The 16,046-nt window shown below is 49.1% G+C and overlaps 1 protein-coding gene across 2 annotated transcripts in view; it reads left to right on the plus strand.

Annotated features, from left to right (window-relative positions):
* The window catches only part of ELK3 (ETS transcription factor ELK3), a 64,740-nt gene that overhangs the window by 13,671 nt on the left and 35,023 nt on the right, over positions 1-16,046 (plus strand). For both annotated transcript variants that reach the window (XM_038558704.1, XM_038558703.1), the window contains exon 2: positions 14,455-14,663. In XM_038558704.1, the coding sequence (XP_038414632.1) occupies positions 14,457-14,663 (207 nt within the window). In that variant the 5' untranslated portion in view covers positions 14,455-14,456. The remainder of the gene's footprint in view (positions 1-14,454; positions 14,664-16,046) is intronic.

A 16,046-nucleotide genomic window follows, 5' to 3' on the forward strand; every position in this document is an offset into this window, starting at 1 on the left:
TCTTTAGCGTTGAATGAACCTGGAGCGTGTCTAAATCAACATACAGATGTTTTTAAAAGGGAAATTGGTTTAAAAAAGAAATGATGGTGGCATGGGTTCAAAGTGTCTGTCTTAAAACAGAGCCAATTGGAATAACTGGAGTCACAGATGAGGCAAAGTCAGCACAATGGGCAGGGAAATTTCCTGATTTGATTCGTAGTGGGAATGTGGCCTCTGCACCAAGTAGGAGGCCTCTCTCTCAGCAGCAGCGAGGTGGGCATACAAGACATGAAGCCTCGGCTGGAGGAACTATGTGTGGTGATTAAGGACCTGGCCTTTGGAGCCAGATGGCCTTGGATAGGAGTCTCTGTGTGTCCCTGTTACTCCTGTGGCCACGAAGATCTTATTTCACCTTTTGAAGTCATGACTTCCCCGTGGAGTATTAAATTTAGATGTATGCAGAGTACTGAGCACAATGCCAGGTACATAATAAATGCTCATCAACTGTTCGCATTAAAAAAGAAAAGCTGCTGTTTAAAGAAGTAACAGATTTGGGGGGGGGTGCGATATTAGCCCTTTTCTTGAGAATTCCATGGAATCTCAGTACTGCTGGTCAGGGAGGCTATACCTCACAATTCCTTTACAATAGGGCCCTGGGGATGTGAGTGTGTGTGCACGCCCGTGTGTGTCTATTCTATGTATGTGATTATATGCTTAAGTTGACTCTATGAGGTTGTCTTTGGCTGCTTTTGACCCATGAAAACAATTTCATATAGTTCAACCTAATGGTGATAACTGTTAAGAGATACAATTTGAGGGATGCTTGGGTGGCTAGGGGTTGAGCATCTGCCTTCGGCTCGGGGCTTGACCCCGGGGTCCCAGGATCGAGTCCTACATCAGGCTCCCCGTGGGGAGCCTGCTTCTCCCTCTGCCTGTGTCTCTGCCTCTCTCTGTGTGTCTCTCATGAATAAATTTTTAAAAAAGTAAGACATATAATTTGAAACAGTGTCATAATGAAAGAGGTTATAATGAGGTATGAGTGTAGTTTCTTTTCATACGTTATTTGTCAAAAGCTCACGAGGTAAACTTCATCAGGGAGCCTTGGGCCCCTGGTAATCCAATTGATCTAACTTGTGTGTACAGTACCATTAAATAGTCTTGATTTTCATCGGGGATTTACTGGAGGCTTTCTCCCATCTAATGAATCATGCTTCTAGTTCCATATGCTTTTGATCCAAATGGCTACTGTCGAAGGAGAATTTGCTTAGTGTTTTTTTCCCTGTTGAAGTCATAGGGTTAATTACTCTGGGGAGGAAACAAAAGCCTCCATGAGTTTTCTTGGGCCGTAAGAATAGCAGTGTTCTTCCAGAACGCAGAGCTTGGCCGTCGTGGTGAGGGTTAAAACAGAGCTGACACACAAAGCAAAATGAAACCAGAGCTGCAATCACAAAGTGGGACAGATGTAGGAGGCCAGGTTTCCTGTGGCCCATTTTCCACCTTCCTGCCTGCAACCTGCAGAAGAGGAAGCTGACTGTTAGCAAGTATGAGAGCTGGAGGGGGACGTGCTTCGGGCCAGAATCAAGACATGCGCACAAAACAGGGGCACCAGAAACAATTGCAAAGAAAGTGACTGGTGGGGGTTTAGTACAGAAATGTCTGGAAGGGAGCCACCCCTCTGTTTAAAGAAAAGACAATGTCAGGAGAGCCTGTGCTTCCCCAGGGGGACCCGGGGACCGTCTCAGGTTGTAGGAGCTTCTGATTTTGATAGCCTTGCTCATCTTTAAAGACATGGTCTGCTTTTTAAATACAATTGGTTACCTGAAAAGATGTTCCCTGCAGTGCCCAGGATTTCTAAATTGGTTTTCCTGGGCATGTTGATATATGAGGGAGGTGGATGTGGTTAACCGAGTGGCTATAATGAACCTCTTCTGGGCCTCTTCTGGGGAAGGCTGGGTGACCAGTTGATTGCTTTGATCTAGCAGGTTTGTGTTCCCTTAACTGCCCAATAAAATCGTGTGTGATGTTTTTCAAAGAAGAGATGAAATGGAGATGTGTATGTTTGAGACCACGGAGCACATCCTCTGTTTGTGTGGCTACCTGACAAGCCATGTGGGGCGAGGCAGGGCTCATGTGGGTCAGAAGACACTGGACAAGTGGACAAGTCCATCTTTCTCCTGAGATAAAAAGAACAATAAGGTCATTCTATGTTTTGGGCTCACCAGCACATTATAGAAGAGTCTCACCCACCTTAAGGGTAAAGAAGTTGAGATTCAAAGAAATTGAGAGTCACTACACACCTTTTGGGAGAGCACCTGTTGCCTGCCTGCCAGGTGCCGTGTTGGAATTGCTGGGTGACCCTGTGTGATGATGTTAACACTAAGGAGCTGCACTGGTGGGAGCCTTGTCAAGGCTCCGTAGAAGGCGTGGATGAAGGCAACAGTAAGCCTTGCTGAAGGCTCGTACTGGCCAGGGCGCTGTGCTGAGCTTTTCCCAGACATCCTCCCACTCAAGTGGACTTGCCTCTTTGAGGTACAGAGAAATAAGTGTGTGCTCCTGGGCCAAACAATTGTTTATTAACCCTCTGGATTGATTGGTTATGGTTTCCTTGTCAGGCCCCAAGAGAACAAACTCTGTACCAGGACCAGTAGGAAATTTGGGGACGTTGCCAATTTAGGGGGCACAGAGGTGCCGGGAGGGAGGCAGCCTAGAGGGATAATAGGCCCCTTTCCATTTCAATGCAGGTCTGTCTGAAAATGTGGGGTGTGATGGGGCAGGGCTGTATAATGGTGGGGTGGGGTGGGGTGGGAAAGGGCTTATAGATGTGGGATGAAGCAGAGTGGCTCAAACATGCTATCCCAGACAGAGGGAATGTAGCCATCCGTTTACTTTTCCAAAGCAGATTCACCCGTGGAAAAGTCACCGATGAACCAATCGAGTTGCCTCTAGTTTACCCGGAGACAACAAGGTTTCATAGGTCTCTTTTACGGTGCCCCCCGACCCCCAATGTCTTTGCTCAGATGGAAGAGTTATTTGTAAAGCTGTACTTGCAGAAGAACATCGCCCACTTATAAAGAGTAACTAAGTAGACTGAGCAATGGCTGCTTTCCCGCTGCCTGTCACCCTGCCCTTAAACATGGACAATCTGTAGATACTCGCAGAGTAAATGCAAATACAAACCATTGTTAATAAGTAAAAAGCGCTTTGAGGGACTTGGCCTCACAGATTGGCTTTTTTTTTTTCTTACATGTGGCAGTTGATGATAACTAAAATGTCTTTTGGAAATAAATTTAGGGACGCCTGGGTGGTTCAGTGGGTCCCTCATCAGCTCCCCGCAGGGGGTCTGCTTCTCCCTCTGCCTCTGTCTGTGTGTCTCTCATGAATAAATAAATAAGATCTTTAAAAAAATTTTTTTTAAGTAAACTTAATCTTTATTCCACCTCATAAAAATAGTAAGACTTCAAGGTTCTCCTTGTTCACTTAATGCCTTAAAGGTATTCTGTGCAGTTACTGCTGGTCTCAAAGAACCCAAGTTGTTGTTTTCCAATTCCTAGACTTAAGTAGTCAGGTTTGGTTTTCTATAATGAAGTGGCTTCTGCCCTTTGTCTCGGGCACTGGTAACATATGGGGTATAGAGGCCTAGTAGGTGCTGCTCTATCAGGAGCAGGGGAGAAGGAGAGAACTCCCATGGTCACCAGGGTGTTAACAGCCATCCCCTTGTCTCTAGCGTCCAAGCGACCCCCTCCCCGAGCACCTGCTTTGCCTCTTACCTGGGTCCTTTTCTCCTTTCCGGGGGGGCCCCCTAATGTCTGGCTAGAATGGGTTTTTGAAGTTGGCCACTTCCTTTGGTTCCCACCATCGCTAAGCTTTAGGCAAAAAATCAAGTACTTCCGTCCCCTGCGAGTCCCGCCCTAGCCGGGACCCCGCGGAGGGAAGGGTCGCGCTGCCAGCAGCAGAACCACAGCGGCCCTCCCCGCTCCCGCCTTCTCCGAGGGGCAGCGAGCAGCCCGCTGCGGCCCGGGTGCGCGGCCGCGGCTCGAGGTCTGGCGCCACCGCGTGGCGGACGGGAGGGTTGCCCGCTCCCCAGGAGAGGCGCCCAGGCCGCTGCGGGAGCGCGGGAAGGCCCGGCCCGGGGCGGCCCGGGGCGCGTCTGGGTTTTGTGGGGCTTGCGGCCTGAGCAGTTTGGAGAGACCCTCTGTGTGCCACCCCCTCCAAATCAGAAATCCCAGATCACCAGGACCCCAGGCGGCCGAGAGATGGCCCTGGACACCCGCTTAACGCTGTTGATGGGCTGCGCATTGGCCTTGGGGCGCGGGATCCAGGTGCCCGGCCCGCGGGCAGGTGGGGGGTAGAGCTAGGTCCTCTGTCAGCCCGGCTGGAGGCCTGGTGGAGCTTAAGGGAGCGCATGACCCCTGCTCCTGGGTGACCTCTGATATTCAGGCTCAAGTGCCAGAGGGGGCCTCTGGGGGGGCTGCAGGTGCATTTCCTTCCCGCCCCCAGCCCCCCAGCTGGATTCTTGCTTTGGCTTTTGGGGTAGCTCCCTTGCCTACTGTGGGGACATCTGCCTGTCTCCTCTGGCCCCTTTGAAATCTTACCTTGCTTTGGCTTTTGAGGTAGCTCCCTTGCCTACTGTGGGGACATCTGCCTGTCTCCTCTGGCCCCTTTGAAATCTTACCCACCCTTTAGTTAGGAGGCCAAGCGCTCACGCTCACCCCTCTAGAAAGCCTCCTCCAAGGAGCCTGATCCTAATTCTGGTGCATGCCCCAGGCGGTATCACAGAGCAGTTTCAGCACAGGCTGTGGCATGTGCTAACCTCAGTTTTATTCATTCATTCATTCATTCATTCATTCATGGGACCAATGTTCCTTGGCTGTCTGGGGTGACTTGTCACTCAGCTAAGCTGGGGGTACGTCAGCAAGCAAAACAGAGGTTGGCACTCACTGAGCCAGCCTTTGGGACCAGTACCTCTCAAGCCATCAGTGGAAAAGGACTGGTTTTTAAGATTTCCAAGACACCGTGGACTGATATTTTGGGAAGTACAAGAAAAACAATGAACAAAGACACCAAAATATCAGCCCAATTTTTAATTATAGATTCTTACGGGCGTGAAATGACATTTCAGTAAATACAATTAGAGTAAGTGTAATGAGAAAAATAATTTTAAAAAAATGATATAGTCCGTGAAAGTGCACACAAAGGCCATTGATATAGAAGATCATTATTAATACTGGTAACTTTTTGCCATGTAGTACTTTTAACCAAATAAAACGGTTGCAAGTGAACTGGAGATCCCCTGTGTTATATGCCTAGAAGCACACTTTAAACAAACACTGTATTTATCAACACTTCACTTTTAATGGAGAAAGAGTTTGTTTCTCACTGACTAATGAATTTAATCTCGGTTGGATACAATAATGCTACTTGCAGGAGATGATGTATATGAACTATTTCTGTGTTTTGTTTCAATTACTCTGAAGAGAAGCCAGTCTCACAGAAGTGTGTTGATGGCACTAGGAAAGAGATTTTTGAAACCCATTTCCACAAACTCGTATTAATTTTTTTCACTTTCACCTAAAAACAAGTATTGCTGCATCTGAATATCCATCTTCACTCCTTGGTTAGTTGCCAGTTCCCACAATTGTTCCTATAAAGCCATAGTTAAAACTTTTAATGAAATCAGTGAATTCTAGGTTTTTGTAGACTTTTGGGTTACGGTGGAAAAACCTTGAATATCACCCATTTTTGCATGGCCCTACTTCACGATTCTAACCAGTGAACAGCTTGTGCCAATAAGATGAGCCCACGCTGATCATGTATGTGGATATAGTGATCATGACAAGTTGCAGTAGAAGTCTCTATACACTTATTCTCAATTTCTGTACTCCTCTTATCGCGGGGTGGTGACCAACAGTTAGCACTGGTGTGTTGACCGCACACTGAGTACACTGTTTGGGGCTGGGGGGTGGGGTGGGGGCTGCTCTTCCTTCCACAACTGGTCCTCAATTTTCTCATCTACAAAGTGGAGGCGATAAATGTATTGAACTCATAGAGATGTTGGAATTAAATGAGACAATACAGGGAAAGTGCCTTGATGTATGGTGAGGGCTTAATAAAGGTATCCACTGTGTGCAGAAAAGACAAAGTAAGACTGTTCTTAGAATTAGAAAAGAAGGAGCCTCGGTGTCCATCGAAAGATGAATGGATAAAGAAGATGTGGTCTATGTATACAATGGAATATTACTCAGCCATTAGAAACGACAAATACCCACCATTTGCTTCGACGTGGATGGAACTGGAGGGTATTATGCTGAGTGAAGTAAGTCAATCAGAGAAGGACAAACATTATATGGTCTCATTCATTTGGAGAATATAAATAATAGTGAAAGGGAATATAAGGGAAGGTAGAAGAAATGTGTGGGAAATATCAGAAAGGGAGACAGAACATAGAGACTCCTAACCTGGGAAACGAACTAGGGGTGGTGGAAGGGGAGGAGGGCGGGGGGTGGGGGTGAATGTGTGACGGGCACTGAGGGGGGCACTGAGGGGGCACTTGACGGGATGAGCACTGGGTGTTATTCTGTATGTTGGCAAATTGAACACCAATAAGAAATAAATTCATTATTAAAAAAAATAAATTAAAAAAAAGAATTAGAAAAGACAGATGAATGAGTGAGTGACTAATGCTGTGAGGCAGGCCATGATGAATGCTGAAGAGATTCCTGGCATGACCGTGTTCACACCCATGTGTGTGTGAGTTGCTTTCATGGGGGAGGAGCTGGGTGGCCTTTTGGTCTTCTCGGCCCTGCCCATCATGCTTATGGTTTGAGCTACTAGATTTGGCATCAGGATGATTACTGCATCTTACTGCTCTTGCTTGCTTGTGAGTGTTGGTCCTTCCCAACCCTGGGGAGGGAGCAGCTTTCACTTCTTCGTGCAAGGTGTTCATTAGACCCCCCGCCCCCCCATTGGCCAGAGGAAGTATGCCCCAGGTGAGCTAGTGTGCTGGGGATTGGTGCCTAGTGCCTTGGACTTGAGAGGGGAGGTTGAGATGCTGAAGTCATGCCCCGTGGCCAGGTGGCAGCCAAGTAGGTGGAGGAGGGCACCGGGGTAATGAGGGGGCTCACTGTGACCAGCCTGTAGCGTCCTCCTCTGTGCAGCTCCATCCAGACTTAAGAGTCAATCTAGGGTGGTATCTGCCTTCTTTAAAAACAGGCAAGTTGAAGACACAGAATGAGGGTGGAAAGTAATGGTGTGCCTCCGTGTCCCTCCCCGTCTGGCCCAGAAGACAGGCCCTCTCCCCGTGGGCCACCTCCGCTCCCCACCTCAACTCTGCATCCGTTGCCCTGACCTGCCTGGGGGAGGGTACCTGTGTGGGCTCTGTCACGTGCAGTCGTGAGCATGTTGTCACAGATGTCCCTTGGGTCGTCGCTTTAGAACACTTCTCTTTTTCTGACCCAATGGCTTTCATCTACGTGGCTCCCTGCCCTACCCCCTCCAGGAGCACGAGACGTAGGGCGGAATTGGCCCCAAGGGAGGTGTGGGCACCCGTGGGCTCACAGCAGCTTGCAGGCCTCAGGCTAAGCATTTTGAACCAGTGTTTCTTAAGTTAGAATCAGTAAATATATGCCCAGGGATCTGAGTTCTCTCAGAAATACAAAAAAAAAAAAAAAAAAGTGCCCTTTTATTTTTGATGATAGTCTAAAAAAACAAATATAAGCATTATTTCAAATCACTTTATAAACAGTCACCAAACAGCTGAAAATTCTCCCCGGATTCCACTGACTTCACTGGGGTCATTGCCTAATGAACAAAAAACCAAGGTGTTAAAGTATCTAAATGAGGCCTTTGAGGGACACCTGGTGGCTCAATGGTTGAGCGTCCCAGGATCTAGTCCTGCATGGGGTTCCCTGAAGGGAGCCTGCTTTTCCCTCTGTCTGTGTCTCTGCCTCACTCTCTGTGTCTCTCATGAATAAATAAATAAAATATTTAAAAAATAAAAAACATAAAAAAATAAATGATGCCTTTGAGCGAGGTGAAAGCCAGATGACCTCAGAGCATGCTCTACAAAGAAGTTTCCTTGTTGCTTAAAAAATAATGGTAAAGGTTCAAATACCACTGTGTAGCAGGTGTAGTTCCAGTGCATTATCAGTAACGCGAACAATCCTTACAACAGCCTTGTAAGAGAGGTCCTTTATCGTCACCATCCCCATTTGACTTCTGAGGAGTATGGGGTACAGAAAGGCTAATGAACTTACCCAAAATCCCACAGCCAGAGGACCAGCCCTTGCCTTGGGACCCAGAGAGGCTGGCCCTGGCCTGCCCTTACTGCTTGTAACCTTCCAGAACAGAAGGGCTCCTCTCTCACTGCTGCAAGTTGTAGAGAATGATGAGCTGGGCACAGCCCCTGGACTTTTTGATTTTAGGCAAGCTGCTTTACAATTCTGTGAATTATGGGTACAAGGTAGCCCTTGTCTGTAGACATGCAAATCCCGGGGCGGGGCTCCCATGGCGCCCTGGGCCCACAGGTGGGCTCCTTGCGGAATTTCCGATCTGTAAATGCTTCTGTCATTTGGATATTTTGAAATTTGTGTAGAAGGCCTGCCTCGTTCCCTCCTTGCTTAGTGGGTAAGATAAAATCTTTACCGTGTCTTCGTTTTGAGGTCTGTGTGAGAGCAATGACTTTGCCTGTTTTGGAAATGGGGTTTTATTATTTTATTTTTTTTTTAAAGATTTTATTTGTTTATTCATGAGAATACACAGAGAGGAGAGAGAGGCTGAAATCCAGGCAGAGGGAGAAGCAGGCTCCATGCAGGGAGCCCGATGTGGGACTCGATCCCGGGTCTTCAGGATCACGCCCTGGGCTGAAGGTGGTGCTAAACTGCTGGGCCACCAGGGCTGCCCAAGGAAATGGGGTTTTAACAGGGAATCTCTGACCCCTTGATGATCCTGTGCTCACCCACCCCCTCCCCAGGCTCCCCCTGCTGCCTGGCTCCCTAGGTTTCTCCCTAGTGCTGTGCTCCTGACAGTCCTGTGGTGGGGGCCTCTGGCCTGTCCTCTGCCCCCAGAACGCGAGCTCCTTGAGGACAGAGGCCATGTCTCTTCACTGGTGTCTCCCAAATACTCCCATGGTGTCTTGGCATAAAGTGGACACTCAAAAAAAAAAAAAAAGTTGAAACAAGTGGGCAGAGAATGGAATCTTTATAGGGCCTAGTGCTGTAAACACATCTTACTCAAAAGGGCTTACATGGCTCAGTCATTGCCACCCCCTCGCCGTGGATGCGGACATCGTCCAACAAGATGTGTCATGTGTAAAATCATCAATTTGAATGGGACACGAGAGGAATCTAACTCACAAACTTCATTTTTTCATTATATAAGAATTTCAAACCTTGAGGAGTTTATATCCAGTTGTATTTATGTTGAAGGGAGAACACTGTAAAAATTTCAATGAAAATGGTTTGTCGACACGGGGCACCTATTTTTTTTCCCCTCACTCCTTTAAAAGGAAGCACGGGTGTTATTCAAATTGGACAAACTGTTTTAAATATCGAATGAAACTCCAGTGTGGTGAGATCTGGGCTGTAAATGACAAAGGAGGAGGGGAGCTGGGACAACCAGCAGGTGGCCTTGTTCTCTGGAGTGGCCTGGAGGTGGGTCTGGCCAGGGTGTGACTGTCCTCCTTGGCTTGCTCCAGGAGAGACTGCGCAGGTGGCGGGATGGAGGGTGTTTCATGCTGAGGGGCGCCTCTTCTTGTAAGAGCGATGATGCCTTCAGAAGGGGACCGATCCTCCTAAATGTAAAAGTGCAGAGGTTGATTTTTGCATTAAAAAATGGCATTACAAGACCGGATAAAACTGTATACGTTCAAAATAAGGTATGGGCGGGGGGAAGGGGAAAGAGAAGCATTTTCTATTTAAAAGTTTGATTTGGGGAATCTTTTTAAAAGATTTGTAGCAATTTCTTTCACGTGTTCTTTGTGTTTTAAGCAGGGAATTGTGGGGAAGTGGCCTCAGGAGGTTTGGCTGATGAACTATTTTTAACTCAAAGCAAGTCTCCATTTGCATAAAAGCATGTCAAACGTAAATCTCGGGTATCAAAACTTTCTTGAACTTTTTGCTTAATATGAGCCACGGCGTGGTGTCTGAATTACCCATGCTCCTTATAATGGTAGCCAGATGAGTTGGACTTCATCGCACCTGCACTTTAACACCTAACATTTCATTAAAGATTCTAGGTGTCAAAGAATTTAGAAAAGAATTCATTTTAAGGCTTTTTCCTGGTGATAGACATAGTCATTTGGAGGAATTGGCGAATGTGTTTGGTATTGGTCATCGTTGGAAGGGCACGCTTCCCAGTCGTGATGTTAGAATGTTTTCCAGTGACCCAGAGGGGGAGGATTTGCAGCAGGCAGAGAGGTGATAGAATGTGAAGCATAATTGTATGTGGAAACAACTGTGTAAATGATGATTAACTGCATTTAATCATAATTAAAATAAATTAAGATTGGAACTAAAAGAAGCACAGTGAGTGCCCTTGAATGGAGAGAACCAGAGCTGTGACGTCAGCTGGTGGCCTCCGTTGCCCACATGTACTCATGCATTTTGATCACCTGGAGGGCTGTGGCCTGAGGGGTGGGGGGGGGCGTCTGCAGCCCCGTTGGCCCCCCCGCTGCATCCCAGAATTAGCTCTGCCCGGTGCAGAAGGGGGTGACGCGTTTGTAAGCGTGACTGTAAACTCCCAGGGCGAGGTCTCTGGGACTCGCCTCTGGGGAGCGTGTAGCTGGGATTTACAACAGTGGAGATTTGTGTGCTCTACAACCGTGGAAACGGGAAGACCAGTGAGGGTGAAGGAGTGGCCAGTAGAGCTGGGGAATGGGAGAATGAGGACCCAGCACAGGGTTTGCTGTGCTTTAGGCAGGGGGGCTTGATCCCGTGGTCCCCTCCCCCAGAGTGGTGACAGTCACACTTCTTAAGGAATTCTCTGGTCCCCAGTGGTAGCATGACTGTGACACTTCGATGTGGGAGCCGTGAGGGGTAAGGAGGGGAACGTTCCAGGGTCCACCCAGCTGGGGGCTAGGGGGTAGCTCTGTGATTCCCAGTTCACAGCTCTGTGCATTCCTTTGGCTGAGTTTCTCTATCCCAGAAATCTGAGGGACTCCTGAGGCAGGGCCCCACCACCACCACTGGTGCCTCTGTCCTTTTGCATCTCCCTTGTCTTTCCTTCTCTGCTTCTTTCCTGCCACCTTTCTCTTAGCCCATGGCCATAGCACCCAGGTTGTCCCTTGGCCTGCTGGTGGCCCTCGAAGTAAAGATCTGATCAGCCACTCACCCAACACTCCCCACCCATGCTGCGTCGTGCAACATGTGTTTTCATGCCTGGATGTGCCTCATGATTGTGAATGTAAGCCCTACGGTGTAAAGATATTGGCAACCCCCAAAAGAGAGAATTTTTTAAAGCAAATACATTGGACATTGTCCTATTCAACTTTTGCTGCAAGGGTGCCACTTCACAAACTGCCCGCGAGTCGTTGGCATACCAGACACATGTTTCTTGCGGTGGGCTTCAGGGACGCTGCCTGCCTTACACTGTGGGCTCCAGGCTTTGGGTTGAGTTCACATTGGCTCCACATGTCTCATTTTGGGGCAGCAGCCTCCCAGCGGTGACAGGGGCACAAGAGGAAAAGTGCAAGCATGTGGAGCCTCTTAGACCTTGGCTCAGAATCAGCACCATTATCGCTTCTACGGAACGTTGCATTGGCTGAATGAATCAGGTGGTCAAGCCCAGATTTCCGTGGGGTGGGAAGAAAGCACTGCACACCCTCTGTGCACTGCCGCCTGGACACGTGAACAGGAGAAGGGGTGGAAGACTGAGGGCATCTCATCCTCTGAAGTCATGGCCAGAGAACATGGTTCCAAGTCTTGGGGTCGGAGCGCCATGAACTGGGATCCCAGGAAGCACGAGAGGGTCCAGGGAGGCCTGGTTGGTAGAAGCAGGAAGTGTGAAGCACATTCAAATACACAAATAGGTTTCTGTCGTCCCGTGTGGAACATGACGGTTTGAGTTGGTTCACGTGCAGGTGGCTGACCGCTTTGTCCGGCAGTCCCTTCCCTCCAGGCCTCCAAACCCACTGGCAGCTTTCTGTCCTTTGTGGGGGTTTTTTATTTGTTTTTTTTTTTAAAGATTTTATTTACTCATGAGAGACAGAGAGAGGCAGACACACAGGCAGAGGGAGAAGCAGGCTTCACGCAGCGAGAGCGATGCGGGGCTTGGTCCCAGGACCCCGGGGTCACGCCCTGAGCCAGAGGCAGACGCTCAACCACTGAGCCACCCAGGCGCCCCAGCCTTCCGTCCTCCGGAGCAGGTTCCCCTGAGCATCTGCTTAAAGTTTCCAAGATGTGTTCAAGCTGACTGTCTGAAGCATTGGCCAAAAAAACACCAAAAAATTTGAGACAACTGTTAGCAATTGTTAGTGCCAATGACGAGAAGCAAGTCTGTGGCTCATCCACAAATAATCGGAAGGGTGGTTCGTATTAAGAAGCGGGCCTGCGAGCCGCGGCCTGTCCCCGCGGGCGCCAAGGCTCAGGGGGGCAGGGCCCTTTGCATCTACCAGCGAAAGGACGGACTGTCTTACAGCCCCGAGGGCCGTCGTGGCGAAGATCGAAAGAGCTATAAATAAACTGCCTTATGGGTTTTTGGAGAACGTTCCTAATCTGCTTTCCTTTAATAAATAGCCCATGGTTGCTTAGAGAAATAATAAAAATGTGTGCTTTTGGCTAAACACGTGAAGAGGAGTAAGTATGTGGATGCTGGGTGCGTTCACATCCTCTCCCATGTGGAGGAAAACAACCTGTCAGTCCTAGAGCTGCCCCTTGTAAGAAGAGTGCCTGAGAGGTGGCGAGGCATTGACACAAATATTGGTACAGATGGGTCGTCCAAGGAAGTTACTCTGGCTCCCAGGTGTCTGGGAGTCCCGCACCTAGCTCGCTGCACCTCGCCTCCAGAGTGTCCTGTTGTTGTCGTTGCAGGGGAGCCTTGGTTCTCTCTGGCTCACCCCCGCTCACAGCTTGCCCCTGAAGCTTGCTCCAGCCAGAGAAGCCAGTCTTCTACCCTCTGGTCATCCCCGGCCTCCTCAACCCAGCGCTGGGATCTCATGCCCCTCCTGCCCCGAGTAAAGGCCGGGGCACGTCATGTGTCCAACCGTGACGGGTGACCTGAGGTGAAGCTTTCGACACCAACCCAACTGCCTACTCTTTCCTAATGTGATGGATGTTCTTTTTTTCCCCCTTAGTTGACAAGATTTATCTTTATTTTTTAAATTTTATATCAGTTCCACTGTAGTTAACATGTGGTGTTATATTAGCTTTAGGTGTACAGTACAGTGATTTAGCAGTTGTGTGCATCACTCAATGCGGATCATGCTAAGTGCCCTCCTTAGTCCCCTTCGCCCATAATTTAATGACTGTTGATAAAATAAGTGTGTTAGTAGTAGTAGAAGAATCAGTACCCATTGGGGGCATCTGGGTGGCTCAGTGGTTGAGCATCTGCCTGCAGCTCAGGGCGTGATCCCGGGGTCCTGGGATTGAGTCCTGCATCGGGCTCCCTGCAGGGAGCCTGCTTCTCCCTCCATCTGTGTCTCTGCCTATCTCTCTCTCTCTCTGTCTCTCATGAATAAATAAATAAAATCTTAAGAAAAAAAAAAAAGAATCAGTACCCATTGCTGTGGAAGTCCTCAAATGCCTGAAGATAAGGAACTGCCTGGGGGAGGGGGAGAAATCTCTTAAGAAGGCTCCCTTAAACTGGGCGTTTGCCAGGCTCCAGGGCTAGGGAACAGCATTTAGACAGAAGGAAGAGCACTTATAAAGCCCACACCAGAGGCAAAGGAAAAGAGAGTATCTCCTAAACGTCTCACAGCAGGGAAAAGTGCTTTTTCCCATATAAGCAGGTGTGGCTGTGGGTTCGACCTGCAGCAGGACAAATGTCCAGGGAAGCGAAGGGGCTTGTCAGGTGGCAGTGGCGGCCCTTCAGTTCACAAACCTTTGTCAGCTGGGCCCCTGCGACCTTTGGGTGCTATGCGTGGTTTCAAAGTCCTGGGAGGACACAGAGCAACCCGACAGAGACCCTTCCCTGGGTCTCACGTAGTCACCCTGACCAAGGGAACCCCGCTGCCCCGATGCGCCCAGCGTGGTCTCCAGCGTTGAAGGCCAAGGAGTTGGTGGGATGCGTGGGCACAGGCACCGGAGTTGGGAGGCGGCTGGTCCTCAAGTGTGTCCTGGTGCCCTGGGGCGGTGGGGAGGCACTCCGGGGCTCACGGGCTTCCCTGTATCTCAGCATCGTGGCTGTTGACAAAGATGCCTCCAGAAGGCCCCTGAGGCAGAGGGGCCTGCAGGGTGGAGGCGAAAGCGACTGCTGGGCTCGGAGTGGGGGGGGGGCAGGGGTCCCCGCGCCGCCTGTGCTGACGCCCTGGCCTCCTTCCCCCAGGTATGGAGAGTGCAATCACACTGTGGCAGTTCCTGTTGCAGTTGCTGCTGGACCAGAAACACGAGCACCTGATCTGCTGGACCTCCAACGATGGTGAATTCAAGCTCCTCAAGGCAGAAGAAGTGGCCAAACTGTGGGGCCTCCGGAAGAACAAAACGAACATGAACTACGATAAGCTGAGCAGAGCCCTTCGATACTATTATGACAAGGTAAACCCTCGACCCTCCGGGAGCCGGTCCGGGGTGGGGGCGCCCCCTGCACATCTCCCCGACCAGAGCAGATAGTCGTGGACTGTGAAGCAACGTAGGAACGTCAGACGGAAGCAATTTATGCAGGTTTTCCTGGTGGAGGGGAAAGCCATGCTGTAGGGATTTTTTTTTTCCTGGAAGCCCTTTGGGTGTCCCTATGGGTCAAATTTTGTTCCCTCCACGTGTTCCCTTATAACTGCTGCAGACCTTGGCTAACAGCAGTAATTAGTGTTAGGGAAGCTCATCCTTAGCTCCCTCATCTGGAGGGAGCGGCTGGAGCGGCAGGACAAACGTTATGATCCAGGAAGTCTGTGCATCCCAACTGGTTCGTAGATCATTCAGAGGTCTCTCCTGGGAATGAGGCGGCTTGGGCAAGTCACTCAACAGCGCAGGGCCTCGGCGGGGCGTCCTCATCTCTACAAGTGGCGGGGGGGATCCCAGTAGTACCATGTCGTCGGGATGGTGACGAAGGTCGTGACGAAGACGAAATGTGTCCAGTACTTAGAATGATGCTTGCAGCCACCCCGGAGGTTTGTCCCTCTGTGGGAAACTTCCCTAATTAAAAGAAAAGTGGTTTTTCCTTTTTAAGTCACCAAGAGGAGTCCGCGTGCTTTGTTAAGTGGTAACGCGGCACAGTTGCCAAGCAAGGACAGTTGGGGTGAGTTTTAATGCCTTTCTGGAAAAGCAGTTAACGTGCCTGCTAGGGCAAAATCATTGCTATTTAGAGGTAATCATTTTGGGCCCGTGATTTTGGCCGTCTCCGTGTGGATCTGTTGTTGCTGTGTAGCTAGCCTCCTGGACATAGAGACCTGGAGCGCCAATAGGAGTAAGCTTTTGTTCTGGGTTTGCTGTTCATATTGAAAGGTGAATTAAAAGCTGATTTAAATATTAGTTCCCAATCTATGTTTAGTGCCTGCCTTTGTGCCAACCTCTTTGGAATTCAAGACAGAGGGATTACACATTTCAGGAAGTGGAGACATCATTAATTATAAAGTGTTCCTTTATGTGATCGTAATTACATATGATTATGTCATTGAAATGTTAAAGGTAATTTCCTTTACTGTAGCAATTCATTAGTCCTGGCTTAATGCAGAGTCCTACGAAGAAGCAAAAAGCACTTCTTCAAATTGCAGTGCGAGAGACTTGCAGATGGTTTATTGTCTTGCATTCTCCCTCCAGGTTCTAAGTTACACAATGGGAATGGGGGAGGGGGGCTCTGAAGGAAAACAGTCCTCTTGCCTGTTGGCAGGGTGCCTAAAAGCCTGGCTTTGAGACTAAAGAAAAAAAAAGTCATTGTTTTTAAATCAAGGCGTCAAAGATAAGGAGCCCTCCTGGGATCTGTGA

The sequence above is a fragment of the Canis lupus genome, chromosome 15 (genome assembly GCF_011100685.1).
Source record: "Canis lupus familiaris isolate Mischka breed German Shepherd chromosome 15, alternate assembly UU_Cfam_GSD_1.0, whole genome shotgun sequence".
Taxonomy (NCBI): domain Eukaryota; kingdom Metazoa; phylum Chordata; class Mammalia; order Carnivora; family Canidae; genus Canis; species Canis lupus.